Here is a 13,980-nt window from a genome sequence, read left to right as displayed (position 1 = left end):
GAAAAGCCCTCTCTAGAAAGGACACATCGGACAGACAACTCATAAATATAATGTCTGTGGCCATGACTGTGGCTGGAGTTGAAGCATACAAACACTACAGTACAAGACATACATGCTCTGTAGTCTTTGGTAGACTTAAAGTGTAAAATGATCAGAAACACTAGGAAACCTGGTCTTTCAGTAGATATGAAAAAGCTATTTTATTTTAACGTGACAGGTTGAATTCAACAGATTTACACTACGTTGTTGTTTACATCTGTTTACATCACTCTTGTATATCAGAACAGGTAGGATACAGTAGGTTTCTCAATGAAAACAATTCAACTCATACATGTGTGGATAAAATAACAGATTAGTTGAATGTTGATAGACATAACACAACTTAACACTTCAAATACTGATTAATGAATAATTAATAATTATGTGAAAACAAGTATTATGATTGTCAGCAGTGTCGTGGTTATATTGGCTTACTCACAGATTGAATGAAAAATAACAACACTCACTTGTGTGGATATAATAAAAGATTGGTAGATAACAATACAAAAATTTAACAGTTTCAATACTTCCGAACCGTAAAGCCTCCTTCATTCATATTATTTTTGAGGTTGTCATGGCAAACAGAAAACCTGATACTTTTACAGATTCACAACAGTCCCTCTGAGGTTATACTTCTCTGTATAATCTTCATTATGTTTTGGCAGCTACAAGCACATGAGCATCTTAACAGAACGATTTGAAATAATTAATTGATCTGTCCAAATTTATTACTATAACTTCCCCTGTCAATGGTAAAATAATCAAACGTCACTGAATGTTGTTTCATAGGAGTCTGATTAATGAATAATCATGTGAAAACAAGTTTCATGATTTTCACAAGGGCTGTGGTTTTATTGACTCTCACTGATTATCCAAACTTTTAATAGCTTGTTCCTTGGAGTATGTTTTCCACTCGCTGGGAATTTCACCACTGCCCTGGAATTCTAATGTATAGTGTTTTTCCAGTTCCTTCTCAAATTGACTCACAAACCATTTCCAGTATACCAGCTGAGACCCATCAGGGGTAATTGCCCAGTTAGCATAAGGTGAGCCAGCAGTACGGTACTTTTTATAGGGAATGCTCACTTCTGAATCGTGAGTTGGGTAGAAACTTATACTACTTGCAACAAATGTTGTGCAGAACTCAATAGCAAGTTCCACTGTGTTTTTTCTGTGCCAACCATTTACTGCATTAGATCGATGAAAAGGCACGCTGTGGTCCTCGTCGTGATCATTTATGGTGTTGGTGCAAACAGCTGCACAGAACGGACACTTTACCCAGCAGCAGTTACACAGTTGATCGATGAGGATTTCCTCAGGCTTCATCCTGAATTCCTTGATCTTATCCAGTGAGAGGCTGCTCACTTCCTGTATGACAGACTCAAAACCTTTCTGTATCTCTTCTTTAAGAAAGTCAATATTTTTGATGTCACTGAAGTTTTGACAACAAACGGTATCGAATGATAGATCATCTTTTAGCAAACTGGAAAATTCCTCCACCCACCTTTCTGGGCCTCCTTTTTTTCTTTGCACTTTCTCCGTTGCATCAAATAAAGCTTGGTTCACATCTTTGTTGACTTCTTTAACATTTCTATTGATTATTTTCAGTGCTTCCCCTCTTTGTTCTGTGAAGATGTATTTCTGTACTTCTTCTTTTATGTATGTCTCTGCTTGCTTCCTTGGGTGTCGGATGTAGGTGATGAAGTCATTAAAGTCCTCTTTCTCTGCGAGTGACTTCAACATATGTGTCTCCAAGTTCGACCTGTTCCCATTGAATGCTGGGAAATTGTTCTTCATCACTCCAGCGAGATCGATGACACTCCTGTTACAGACGGCCTCAACAGTGGAACTCTTCAGCTTGTCACAGATCAGTTCTCCAAGCACAACAGCAGATGAGCTTCCCTTGCAGAAGCTTTTGAAAATGTTGTAATAATGCGCTTTCTTGCTTTCTACATAGGAGTGTGCATCATTGTTCCCTTTGAATTTCTTGTGGGACTCTGAAAGCCATCTCTCTGCTCTGTGAAATACATACAGTAAGAGATCAACTGTGAACTCCTTCTTTAGAGCATATTTCCTCTGTGATTCAAATTCTGACACCTTTTGTTTCACATTGTTGATCACTTCTTGCAAGTAAGTTGGACTGTGGCCTCTTGTAGCTACAGGTTTGCTCATGATTGACTCAAGGGACTGTTCTTCAACATCGTCAATGAGGGATCTGATCAGTTGCTGTTCGTTATATGATAGATTACTATTTGATGTAGGTGGTTTCTTTTGTTGTTTTGACTTGAATCTAAATCCACTTGGAACATACCCCCACATAGTTGACCATAAACTTCTTTTCTGCCCTTTTGTGTTTTCTCTGTTATCATCTTGAGATTGTTTGCTTGCATCTGATAGATCGTGATGCTTGCTCAGAGATACATAATGAGCATAATCACCAAACTCTGTCATATTTTTGTATCTGCCATTCTTTTTGGATTCATGGATGAGAGAATATTCAAAACCAAGCTCCTGGAGGACTGTTGACTGATCTTCTTCATAGTTGATGTCCTCAATAGGTTTTGTATCTGAGATTAGTTCTCCAACCAAGCCACTCCAAACAGAGTTGAACTGCTTTTCAAGTTCCTTTTCATCTTTAGTCTTGTCCTTTAATTGATGAGCGAGTTCTTTGCTCTCTTGTAGCAGCTTGTTCTCAAACTCTGTCTTCTTAGCATCAAGCTTTTTACAAGCACGTTTCTGCTGGATCACTCCATCCAGTTTTCTTTGAACTCCTTTCACTTGTTCATCATGAAACTCCTGTATTTTTTTTCCAAACCGGTCTCGCCACTGAACCAGCATTTCTCTGTCTCTGTCATCATCAAAGTATGTTGCCATTGCTTGTTGGATTTCCTCATAGGTTTTATTTGATTCTTGATGAAGATAACTGAGCTCGACCTTGTCAAGTCTTCCTTTTTCAATTTTGGAATGAAGCCCGTTCTCAATGGTCTCCATGTTGCTCCTCAGGCTCCAGGTCCAGTTCCAATACTTGACCTCAAGTTTTCTGTACACTGCAACTTCAAGTGTGTTTTTGAAACTGAAAACAAATTGTTCGTTCATCAGAGCATTCCACAGGTCCTGAATTTTGGTTTTGAACCCCGAGAGAGTAATCCCAGCTGACTGTGAAGCTTTTGAGAGGATGATGGTCTTCAGCTGTTGGACACTTTCACTATAACCTGGATTAGGAGGAGCCATAGGTGGACTTCCCTCCCAAAGCTGGGCAAAGTATTTCACATCTTTCTGCACATCAAATGCAATGACGTCACTGAAGCACTCTGCATCAAAGTCCTCCTCTTTGGCTGCTAGTTGGGCCATCTGGTCCAGTTTTTCTTGCAGTCGTCGCTTCCCATCCATGTTTTTCTCTGTTGCAGCAATATCTGTAACATTCTGGTGAACAAACACACAACTTGGAGAAAGTTTAATTTTCTTCATCCTCATGAAAGCCTGAACAACAATCTGCAGAACATCTTGCATCTCAGCCGGATTCTCTCCAAAGATGTTGATCAGTGTCATGTCTCCCAGACCAACAACAAATGTTGCCAGTTCATTGTCGTGTTGGAGAGTGGCTTTACCTTCCAACTCAAGAGCACGCAGTCCTTCAGTGTCCACCACGAGCACGTAGTCAAACCGAAAGTCTTTCTTGATCTCCTCTGACACTTCGACCAGCTGCATGAAGGCACCCTTGGTGCACCTGCCAGCACTCACTGCAAACTGCAACCCAAACATGGCATTCAGCATTGTTGATTTTCCACTGCTTTGTACGCCTAACACTGACAAAACAAAAACTCTCTTGTCACCCAGTTTATTGATGACTTCATCTAAAAGACCAGAGATCCATGTTAAAGGTACATGACCTGCATCACCATCCATCAGCTCCATTGGTTGTCCTGATATCATCAGCTCTGCAGCAAGCTCAGGGTATTTAGACCAGTCAGTCTGTCCGCTCTTTGTTTGGTTCTGCAGAGCTGCATGAGCTTCATAGATCTGTTCCATCTCTCTGAAGATGTGCTCCAAGCCAAAAGTTGCTGACTGTACTTTTGTTGATGTTTCATCAAGCTCAGTTTGCTTTCTTTTTAGCAGAGCAGTCTTGTCATGCTTCTTCTCCTTCTTCAAGTCCAAGAGCTCAGTCCACTTTTCATCATAGGTTTGGAGATTTGAATAAAGATCGTCTGTGGAGAGGGCATCTAAGAAGATCTGAGTCCATTTCAGAAAATACTCTTTTTCTGTTGTTGACAAAGATGAGAGGCTTTCAATGAACAACTTCATCGGTTCACTACAGGAAACTTTGCATTGTTCTTGTCGTATTTGCTTCAGTTTCTTTTCCTTTTGACATTTTTCATTCTCAATGTTTCCTTTGAGGTGATACAATTCTTTGTTGGTTTTGCACCATTCATGCCACAGTTTGCCTTGACAAGGAAGATATGCATCTTTGATCTTTGAAACGTCCATCTCCTGAAGCAAGTCCACAATTTTCAATGCAGCAGATTTTCCTTTTTGACAGACGTCGTCGTCTTCATCCACTTTGACTCCAGGAACTTCAGCCATGGATTCAAGCTGGAAGGATGAATGTGGTCCAGACAAAATCTTTCCAATGATTTTTTTCAGTTCTTCAGATACATCAGAGTGGCTTTTGTTTTTTAGCCCCATTTTGTATTTTCCCTTTTTCATCTGGAAAGTATCACCATCGTTCTCAGCAATGAGAATAATGAGAGGTTTTGGAGACTTGTAAAGGGCTGAGATCACTGCAGTGCTTTTGTCACCTTGTTGCAGAGTTGGTACAAGAACAACATTGACTGAAGATTTGTCAGTCAGTATGTCACGCTGTTTTACAATTGACTGCGCATCACCATGAAGATTACAGAAGGCCATGCAGTCAGTGAAGGCGTCATTGGGTTTTCCAGCAGGGCAGTACCAGGCAATCTCTGCCACACCATCCATCAGATGGCGAGACCTGGTGCTACCTGGGCAGTTTCTGTGGAAGAAGGTGTTGTGACGATCGTTGATCAAAGTGTTCATCAGCTGAGATTTAGACAGAGATGGTGAACCCAGGCGGAGAAATGACACCAAGGGTGTCTCAGCTTTGCAGATGGGCATACTCTTCATGGTGACAATGTTTGATTGATCTTCACTTTTAGTTATCTTCCATGTTTTTCTTATTTGTCTGAATGTCCACAGAGGACAGTCAATATCCATTGTGACTAGGTCAGGAACAAGCAAAGGTAAAGCGTACTGACATTGTGATAGCTTTGTAATCATGTTCTGCTTCAAAAAGCTGTCTGAGCAGTGCAATACTGCCATTTGAACATCCATTGGATGCATGCGAGTCTTGAGTTTTGAGTCAACATTGGTGCTGTAAAGAGCTTTATCATCATCATCAGCATCGTCTGTATCATCAGTGATGGACTCTTCAACAGGGTTTGAGAGGCTCACCTCAGGACTGTCTTGTCTTACAGGAATATATCTGGCTCTGTAGTCTAACATCATCAACCTCTGAAGAAAGGTATGAGCTACATCTTTCTCACAAGTGTCATGGTCCTGTTTAACAGGTGGACCTACTTTGAGAAAGTCTGCTTGTGACAATTTCTGTTGCTGCTTGTCTTTCTGTTGCTTGCTGTCTTGAAGCTGAAGTCTGTCAAGCAGTGTTTCAATTTCTCTTTGATATTGTTTCTTCCTGTTGATCTCTTCAGAAAACGAATTCTGTAAATAAGTTAACAAGCATGTGTTCTATGTCGAAAATGATAACTTTTAGATATAAAGTAAATTGTGATAAAACTACTACATTTTGAGTTTCTTACCTTATCCATGTTTCCACTCACATCCATATTAGAGGTACCTGTTGTAGAATAATTAATTGTATCAAACGACAATCAAGCTAAAGACTAGCAATGCACTTTATTCTAAATTTGTTATGATATTGACCTTTTCTTGTCATAGTAATATTCATTAAAATGTTACCTTTCTCAGTGGCAGCAGACTGTACAGGATTGATTTCCAATTCTTCTCCCACTATTATGTTGTCATCATTCTTTGCATGTTCAGCAGGTCGTTTCACCGGATCACACTAAGAATACAAATAATTTAATTTAACAGTCAACCACCCATCTAGTGAATCGTTACCTTAACGTTGTGGAGGGATTGCGTGCCCCAGTGACCATGGTAGCTATGTAGGGTCTCCCAAGGCAGAGTGGTCCCATGGAGTGGCAAGACCAAGAGCGATTCACTGTCTCTACATTTATCGGTCAGAAAAGAGTTGTTGCACCTCACCCACAAAAAGTAAGCTCCCATCTTGAGGAAGACTTGGGAGGGGAGCATGCCGGCGTGTGGTCGGTGACCAGGCCTTTAACATGGGGCTTGGAATATCAGGTGTGGGAGGAGTTAGAGGAGATTATAGAGATGGACATTTAGGGGAAAACCCATCCATATAACCGGCAGGTCGCTCAAGTAGACAGAGCCAGAAGGGAAAGCTGTTGATTTACAAGTCCGTCTTTGTTCCAACCCTAACCCATGGTCATGAGCTTTTGGAAGTGACCAAAATAATGAGATCCCAATTACAAGCGGCTGAAATGAGCTTCCCTCGTAGGGTGGCTGGGGTCAACCTTAGAGACAGGGTGAGGCATCCAGAGAACCACTAGATGTTTTCCGGGCACTGCCAACTGTTAAGAGGCTCTGGGTTAGAGACATGCTGGAGGGACTATATATCTCGTCTGACCTGGGAACGCCTTGGGGTTCCCCAAGAAGAGTTGGAAATATTGTTGGGGAGAGGGAAGTCTGATATACCCGCACCATAAGGATTGCGTCAAAAACTACCAAGCAACTAAAACCTGTGTGCTGCAATGACGATGATGATGAAGATGAAGTTAGAAAATGCAGAGATGCTTAGATCCATTGGGATTATGAACACGAAGATCACAAATACACAATAGAAGACGAATTCAGAGAACAACTCCCAAAAAAAAACAGGCTAAACACATTAAATAAACTTAATGCATGCAGCTTTAGGTAAGGAGAAAGTAAACGTATCTCATTTCAACTCATGCACTTGTCCATCCAGGGGGTAAAGGTGTTCAAATCTAAACTACAAATGTAAATAACTCAGAACTTCACTTGAAAAGATAGATATCATTAATAAGTAAACACTGCTGTATGACAATGACTACTGAAGACCAAAACATCTCACATTTACCTCTGTTTCAGCTGCATTCTCCTCCAGCTCGCCCCCTGCAGGGTAAAGTAACAGAAAGCAAATTGCAGAATCAAGCATAAAACTAATAGTTTTGGGTCATTTAACCATTCAATGATTGTTCATTATTCCACATGATGGATCTTCTCCACACCCAAGGGTCTAGGTTTGCATATGGTCCATAGGGACTAGTCACGACCAAAGTTTGCACAATATATTTTTCAAACTCACTTGTATTATTATTATCTGTAATAGAATAGAAACTTGGAAATGGATTTTTCACTCTAGTATAATACTAAGTTCGTCACCCAGAAGAGTGAAAAATCCATTTCCATGTTTTCCAATGTGCCCTCGACACTGCGAGTCAGAAATACTATGTGAATCGTAAATGCAGAATGAGAGCTGGCAGTAGTCTGACACGGTACACTACTAAAATACGCCAGGAAATAATAATGCCTCAAATTTGTATTTTGTTTGGTCTCAGCATTCATATTGTTGACCCTTTTGTGCTTTGTAGATAGGAAAATGCCACCCAAAAGGAAAAGGGATATACAAAGTTGTTTCACCCAGAGGGTAAGTAGCTATCAAAAAGCCCAGGTCGTTGTTAGTTAGCTAGTAGTAGGCTAACTACCCACACAGTGCAAACCTGCATTATTTTGAAATGCATTCAGGAAACTAAGAAATCCAGTGCAGATGTAGTGCAGGTTGAGGAAGCAGCAGATGAACCATCAGGCCTTCAGGTGAGGTCTTACTCATGGCATTTTGTAAAGAATATATTATTATATTATTATTATTATATAATTATATAAATTATAAGAATGACCATGCATTAGCAATGAAATTGAAGGACGTTCGGGGAAGCTGACCTTATGTCAGTGTTGTACCCCCTCAAAACGAACTGTCCACAAACACGTCCTTCTTCGGTTTGCAACTTTTATTAAAACAAATTCCAGGTTAAACACAAGCACACGTTTTGTTCTGCATACTGTACGTCTTCCTCGCTCCTCTCTTAAAGAGACAGCGTTCTCTTCTCCAGGGTCAATACCAGTGGCAGGCCGTGGGTTTTAGACCAAGGCCTTCAATGACGTGTGTCCACATCAGGTGCGGACTGGGGAAGAAGAAAAAAAGTGTCCCGGGAGTTCCCGGGACACTTTTATTGAACACGGCGCTGCCCACTACACGGCGCGTTCATCCAGACTGTCATGTGTGGACAGCAGACGCTCACTCTGCTATACGGCCGATTTCTTTGCACTATTACGGGCATGGAGGTCACACGGTGTGGACCGACCCGCGGAGCTGTTTTAACCGTATAAGCACCAAGCCCGCCCGCGCCTATTCTCGAAAAAAAAGAAAGAAGTAGTGAAGAAGGAGTTTTTTTCTTTCTTTTTTCAGCGGATGTTTCTGAGTCGGGGAGAGCTCAAGCAGCGCCTCTCTGACTCGCCCGACCCGGTCGGCCCACCGGGGATTTCCCCGCATCAACAAGAACCACACTGTGTTATAACATGACAAAACAATCCATGATTAAAAAAACAGCACACAACACAACGCCACCGCAGATGAAACACAAGAAGCAACTCACTTGATGCTGTTCACTGTTCATCGCCTATCCTTATTAACAACAAGTTCAGCAACGCGGTTGTACAGTTTACGGTGCTTCAGTTCCAGCAAGTGACAGCCGAGCCTCCCAACCGCGCCCCGGAAACCTCCACGCGTTCTAGGGCAGAACATATCCGCTCGACAGCAGCAGTCGACGCCCCAAATCCACCACCAAGTCCGCTTATCTTCCACCGAGTGCCAAAACACGCTAAAAAATAAACATGTCACAACTTCTCTAGCTTCAGCCTGAACCATTCCAGCTCCCACTGAGCTCCGCCATGTTGACACACTGGCCAATCACAGCGCATGTTAATGGTCACGCTGGGCCACTGACCAATCACACGTCCACGCCACCTCGCAGGCCCTGCACGTCAAAGAATCCGCCCAGCTTGTCAAACTAACGATCTGATTGGTTGAAGTCCATGACAATCAACCACAACGTCCACTCTCTGTGTACTTTAATCTGCAAAGACCTGCTTAAACTGCCTTGCTGGCCTAGAGACACTGGAGAGAAGAAATCTGATTGGATGAAAGCTTTTCCTTCAAACCAGGTGCAGTCTGATGGCTGAAGACTGCAGGCTGAGCAACAGAGCTGTACAATGAGAAAATAACCTGATAGGGAAAAATAATTATAATGCATGTAGTGTATTTGTGAAAAACAATTAAATTATAAAATAGCTATAACTTTGTGATTCTGTTTAGGCCAGCAGAGAAGGCTTAGAAGGCCCTGACGGCCCACCACTGGTCAATACACACCAAATAGACATAATATGTGTTTTACCTTAATTATAATTATACAGATTTTGCATAAATGCATTGCAATATTTAAAGAAAATATTTATTTTGGTAACTGTTGAACTAGTCTGAGATGTTGGACTCTCTTCCGTGGACGGCTTACTCAAGTTACTGCTGCTTTCATTGTTGACATCTCTAACTTCCCCTGACCCTGTTGAAGGGTCAAAGTCAACGCATTTAGTTCCATATTTTATTTACACCACTGAATACTCATTATTATTTTACTGTAAAAATATATGTAACAATAAAACACATTATTGTTACCTTCATTGGTTGCAGATGATGATACAGATTTTATTTCAGACTCTCCCTGTAATCTTATGCTGTCATCATCCTTGTCTGAGTGTTTAGCACCCTTCATTGGATCATTCTAAAAAAACAAACAATTTAATGTAATTGAGTTAACCAGGTTGAAACCAGTGAGATTAAGAATATGAATATAAAAAAGAATCAGTAGTACACCAATTCAGAACAACATTTTAAATAAACGGGAAAACAATAAGTAAAAACTAAATACAATCATGTCTGTAGTTTAGTAACAAAAAGGTAAACAAGTGTTTTCAGCTGATCCATATGTGCAACCAGGTTCATTGAGTCAAACTCTGTTCAAGTTCAATCTAACAGTATAACTTTAGAAAAAAAGGTAGCGTTGAAAAATAAATGCTTCTGTTTGACAATGGCTACGAGGACCAGAAGATCTCACCTTGATCTCTGTTTTAGCTGCGCTTTCCTCCGGCTCGTCTACTGTAGAGTAATGTGAAAACAAGCAGATTGTAGAATAAAACATCAAATATACTTGTTTTGGTCAGTTACCCATTTAAGATTAACAAGATATATCTGCAAGAGGTTACATTTGTATTCACAGATTTCACAGGCTCTGTAAAGCAAAATGGAGCTCCAGTTTCGGGTGATAATTATTCCTTATAATAATAAGGATAATTACACCTTTCACATTGTAAAATTGTTTGAAAAGTAATTTTGATACTTTAGTTGTTCGTTCTGTCCACATTGTCTTCATGAAGCAGTGTGGGTGTGATTCATAAACTTTAAAATCTCACCTGTTTTTATTTGCTGACATAATGAGGAATCCATCCTTTCTTCTTTGTGGGATTTGTGGTCCATGTGTTCTGACTTCCCTTTATTTTCATCACACATCAGTTCACTGTAGCAGTGGGGACCATTTTCTGAGACCATGGCGTCTACTTTTTCCAGCAGAACTATTATCTCGCTTGCATCCATCATACTTCTTTTACATGTGTGGTATCTTTTTTCAACAAAACTGCTGTTGGCTTTAAGGTCTGTCAGTGCACTTTCACAGTTTTCATCTGACTCATGAGTCACAACTGTCATTACATAATCCAATAATCCTTTCCCAAAAGCTTTTTCTAACCACTGCACTCCTGAATTGTAATGGCTGTCATGCAGGCCATTTGACAACAGCATGAGAAAGGCATGAATTTCCTGATTTAACGGGATTTTGTCAATGTTTTGTAGACCAAGCATGTTAATGACAGAGATGTGCCGACCACACAAATCATACAGTTTGGTTGAAAACTGTTCCACATTTGTTTGCTCGTCATGGTCAATTAGGATGTTTTTTGATCCAATCTCAATGGAATGTGTGTCACCAATCAACACTAGTGTGAGATCAGGAATCACTGAAACAAATGAAAAAGAATAACATCACCATGCTATCCTGCAGAATTCATGAAGAGAACATTTTGAATGACAAAAAGTTCTGTTTCACAATTTGCTGAAAGGTAATGCAAAAATGTAATGAATCTGATAAATTGAATTGCACATTATATATTCTGAGATGTTATAGACTTGTCCTCCAGTGTGTTTTCATGACCTTATCAAAGTAATTATTTTCTACAGTTGAAGATTCATAGTCTTCATCAAAGACATCAGATATTAGTTGAAATATGACCTTTTTTTTCTTTCTTTTTTTTCTAAGATGTTGCCATACAATCAATTCATATTTAAAATATGACCTTTCGTATTGGAGAAAGATGGCTCTGCAAATGCAGTCGTCTCTGCTCCTGTGCTTTCATCGTTATTCTCGGAGTGTTGAGCTTCACCAAGTTCATTCACCACATCAAACTGAAAAGATATGGGATTTAATACAAAAAATGTTCAGCTTCCGACTGGATTACAATATTTTTGTAATCTTTATAAAAGGAGAGTATTATAAACCCAATGAAAAATAAAACTAACACACACTCATGAGAGAGGAACTCTTTGCTGAAACCAATGATGCCTCCCAGTCTAAGACAAACTGTTGATGAGTTATGAAAGGGGCATGGCTAACGTGTGTGGCGGGGCCAACCCTCACTAGTGAGAAAGGAATAGGGCCGAGTGCAATGATGCCTCCCACAAGAGTCTACGACAAACTGAACATGAAACCATTTAGAAGTTATGCAACTTTTTGTTATCCGGCACTCTCATTGCCACACCCCTTGTTTGCCAATAGACATTGTGGAAGAAAAATGTGTATATAATCACGGACATATACATATATATAAGGAAATATTTTATCCACACGAGTTGATAGCAAATCCAACGAATAGTTGTACGTCTCATAAAACAGCAGCCCAAACAACAGCTGCAGTCGCACTTAAGCACACATACTTTCCTAAATGTTCCGCTGTATACAATACATGTTTTTTGGCAGGAGCCAGTCCTATCTAAGAAGTCACTGTGACCTGGTGCGCATCCAAGTACTGACCGAAAGGGAAATCGGAGTTTGGGCCCCAGGCCAGGATAACATCATGGGCAGACACTAACATTTGGAAGCTGATTGGTGGACGTGGTCAATAACAAATGACGAGAACTATGTAATGAGGAACGGGGGGCGTTACTGCACTGGATTTTTTGTTATAGTTGATATGTTGGGGTGGTGTTCGGGGTCTTTGTTAGAAAGATCGTTCAGACAACCGGATCCAGCCTGTTTTGTTTTTGACAATGATCCGTTGCAAATAAATCTACGTTTGTGAACGTCAACGCAGTCTCTCTCTCGTGTTCTGAGTACAGGGGGAGTGCTGAGTGTCTTCCGAGAGGCCTGTGGAGTCTCAACGCGCTGTCAGTTAAGTAGATAGATTAGAGTTTATTCAGTATCGGTATTTATAGAATATTCATCATTAATAAAGGTATTTTTCCACATCAACATGAACACAAACACACACCATCTCTCACGCACACACACGCACACGCACACACACACGCACACACACGCACACGCACACACACACGCACGCACACACGCACGCACACACACACACACACACACACACACACACACACTTTTGTTGCAAAGACTAACTTTTACCTTGGTTTCAGCTGCACTCTCCTCTAACTCCTCCACTGCAGGGTCATGTTGGAATAGTAGAATATATCGTCAGCATAAACAAACATTATTTGGTTAAATTATTCATACAAATGTATTTACAAACGTTTAATTTACCCTTTTCATTAGTCCCAGATGGTAATTCATTCTTATGGTTTTCCACCTCCATCTTATCGGTACGTCATGCTTTATAGAATTGTAAGACACAGTCTGTTAGATAAATACTGTAATTAATTTTATCACGTGTGTATCACCATTCAAGCTGAAGGGCTTTATATTTTATTTAATAATAAATCAATCGATCTTTTGTCGAACGACTGCAATTGTTATACATATAGAGACCAGAAGAATCTGTGCTCAGCAGTTTAGAAGTGTCCCTGAGAAATCTTGAATTTTGATCTTGCAAATATGATGCATCCAACAAAAGATCATAATTCTTTGAAGTAAGCAACTTAAAATCGTAATTTGAATCGAATAAAAGACAGATGTATTTACAGAAACAACTACAATTTGGATTGAACTCACCTTTGCGTTGCAATAGCTCTACCTGGTCTGTGTTGCTGTGCTGCCTTGTTCCAAATCTTTGTAATTACCACAGAGATCACAATATGATTAGTAGGTCTGTCCCTCACAGATACCTCCTCTCCACATATGAGGTGTGATGTGTTGAGCTGAAGAGTTCAGTATCTGCCCTTCTTTTAAACCACATAACAAAAAGTGAAAGTAGGACGGGTCTGACTCGTGATTTACGAGAAACCATGTGACTTCAGGGAAAAGAGTGTGAAGTTTGAGGGTGTTTCTGGTTTCAACCAAAAACAGTGACGCACAAACCACTGACAACACTGAACACTGCTACAACTAAACGGTTTCATTGACAGAGGACAGCTCTATATCAAGATATTCTTCAGGCATTCTTCAGAGCTCTTTCCCACAACCCAGGGGTCGGTAACCCGCGGCTCTTTCGCACCTCTGTTGCGGCTCCCTGAGG

The 13,980-nt window shown here is 40.5% G+C and overlaps 2 protein-coding genes across 2 annotated transcripts; both read right to left on the bottom strand.

The window, feature by feature from the left end:
- Positions 1-204: 204 nt before the first annotated feature.
- Positions 205-9,962, bottom strand: LOC306749684 (interferon-induced very large GTPase 1-like). The gene is made up of 5 exons (XM_079233003.1): positions 9,911-9,962; positions 7,259-7,293; positions 6,031-6,136; positions 5,871-5,908; positions 205-5,772 (listed from the first exon to the last, which is right to left on the bottom strand). Exons 4-5 carry the CDS (start codon positions 5,895-5,897, stop codon positions 901-903), a joined length of 4,899 nt encoding a protein of 1,632 aa, XP_079089129.1. The 5' UTR covers positions 5,898-5,908; positions 6,031-6,136; positions 7,259-7,293; positions 9,911-9,962; the 3' UTR covers positions 205-900.
- A 315-nt stretch (positions 9,963-10,277) lies between these two features.
- Positions 10,278-12,435, bottom strand: LOC306750161 (uncharacterized protein; the record flags this gene model as incomplete). Its single annotated transcript, XM_079233557.1, has 3 exons — positions 10,278-10,390; positions 10,705-11,304; positions 12,375-12,435. 3 exons carry the CDS (start codon positions 12,433-12,435, stop codon positions 10,278-10,280), a joined length of 774 nt encoding a protein of 257 aa, XP_079089683.1.
- Between the last annotated feature and the right edge of the window lie 1,545 nt (positions 12,436-13,980).

Source organism: Taurulus bubalis (genome assembly GCF_910589615.1).
Source record: "Taurulus bubalis genome assembly, chromosome: 17".
In the NCBI taxonomy this organism is placed as follows: domain Eukaryota; kingdom Metazoa; phylum Chordata; class Actinopteri; order Perciformes; family Cottidae; genus Taurulus; species Taurulus bubalis.
Note: the sequence above shows the minus strand (reverse complement) of the source record. Positions and strands in the feature narration are given on the sequence as shown.

Bases quoted from the DNA above. Each gene is read 5' to 3' on its own strand.
- LOC306749684 (XM_079233003.1), bottom strand. From the start codon at position 5,897: ATGGATGTGAGTGGAAACATGGATAAG. The intron at 5,773-5,870 runs GTAAGAAACTCA...ACTTATTTACAG, and splicing joins TGAGTGGAAACATGGATAAG to AATTCGTTTTCTGAAGAGAT.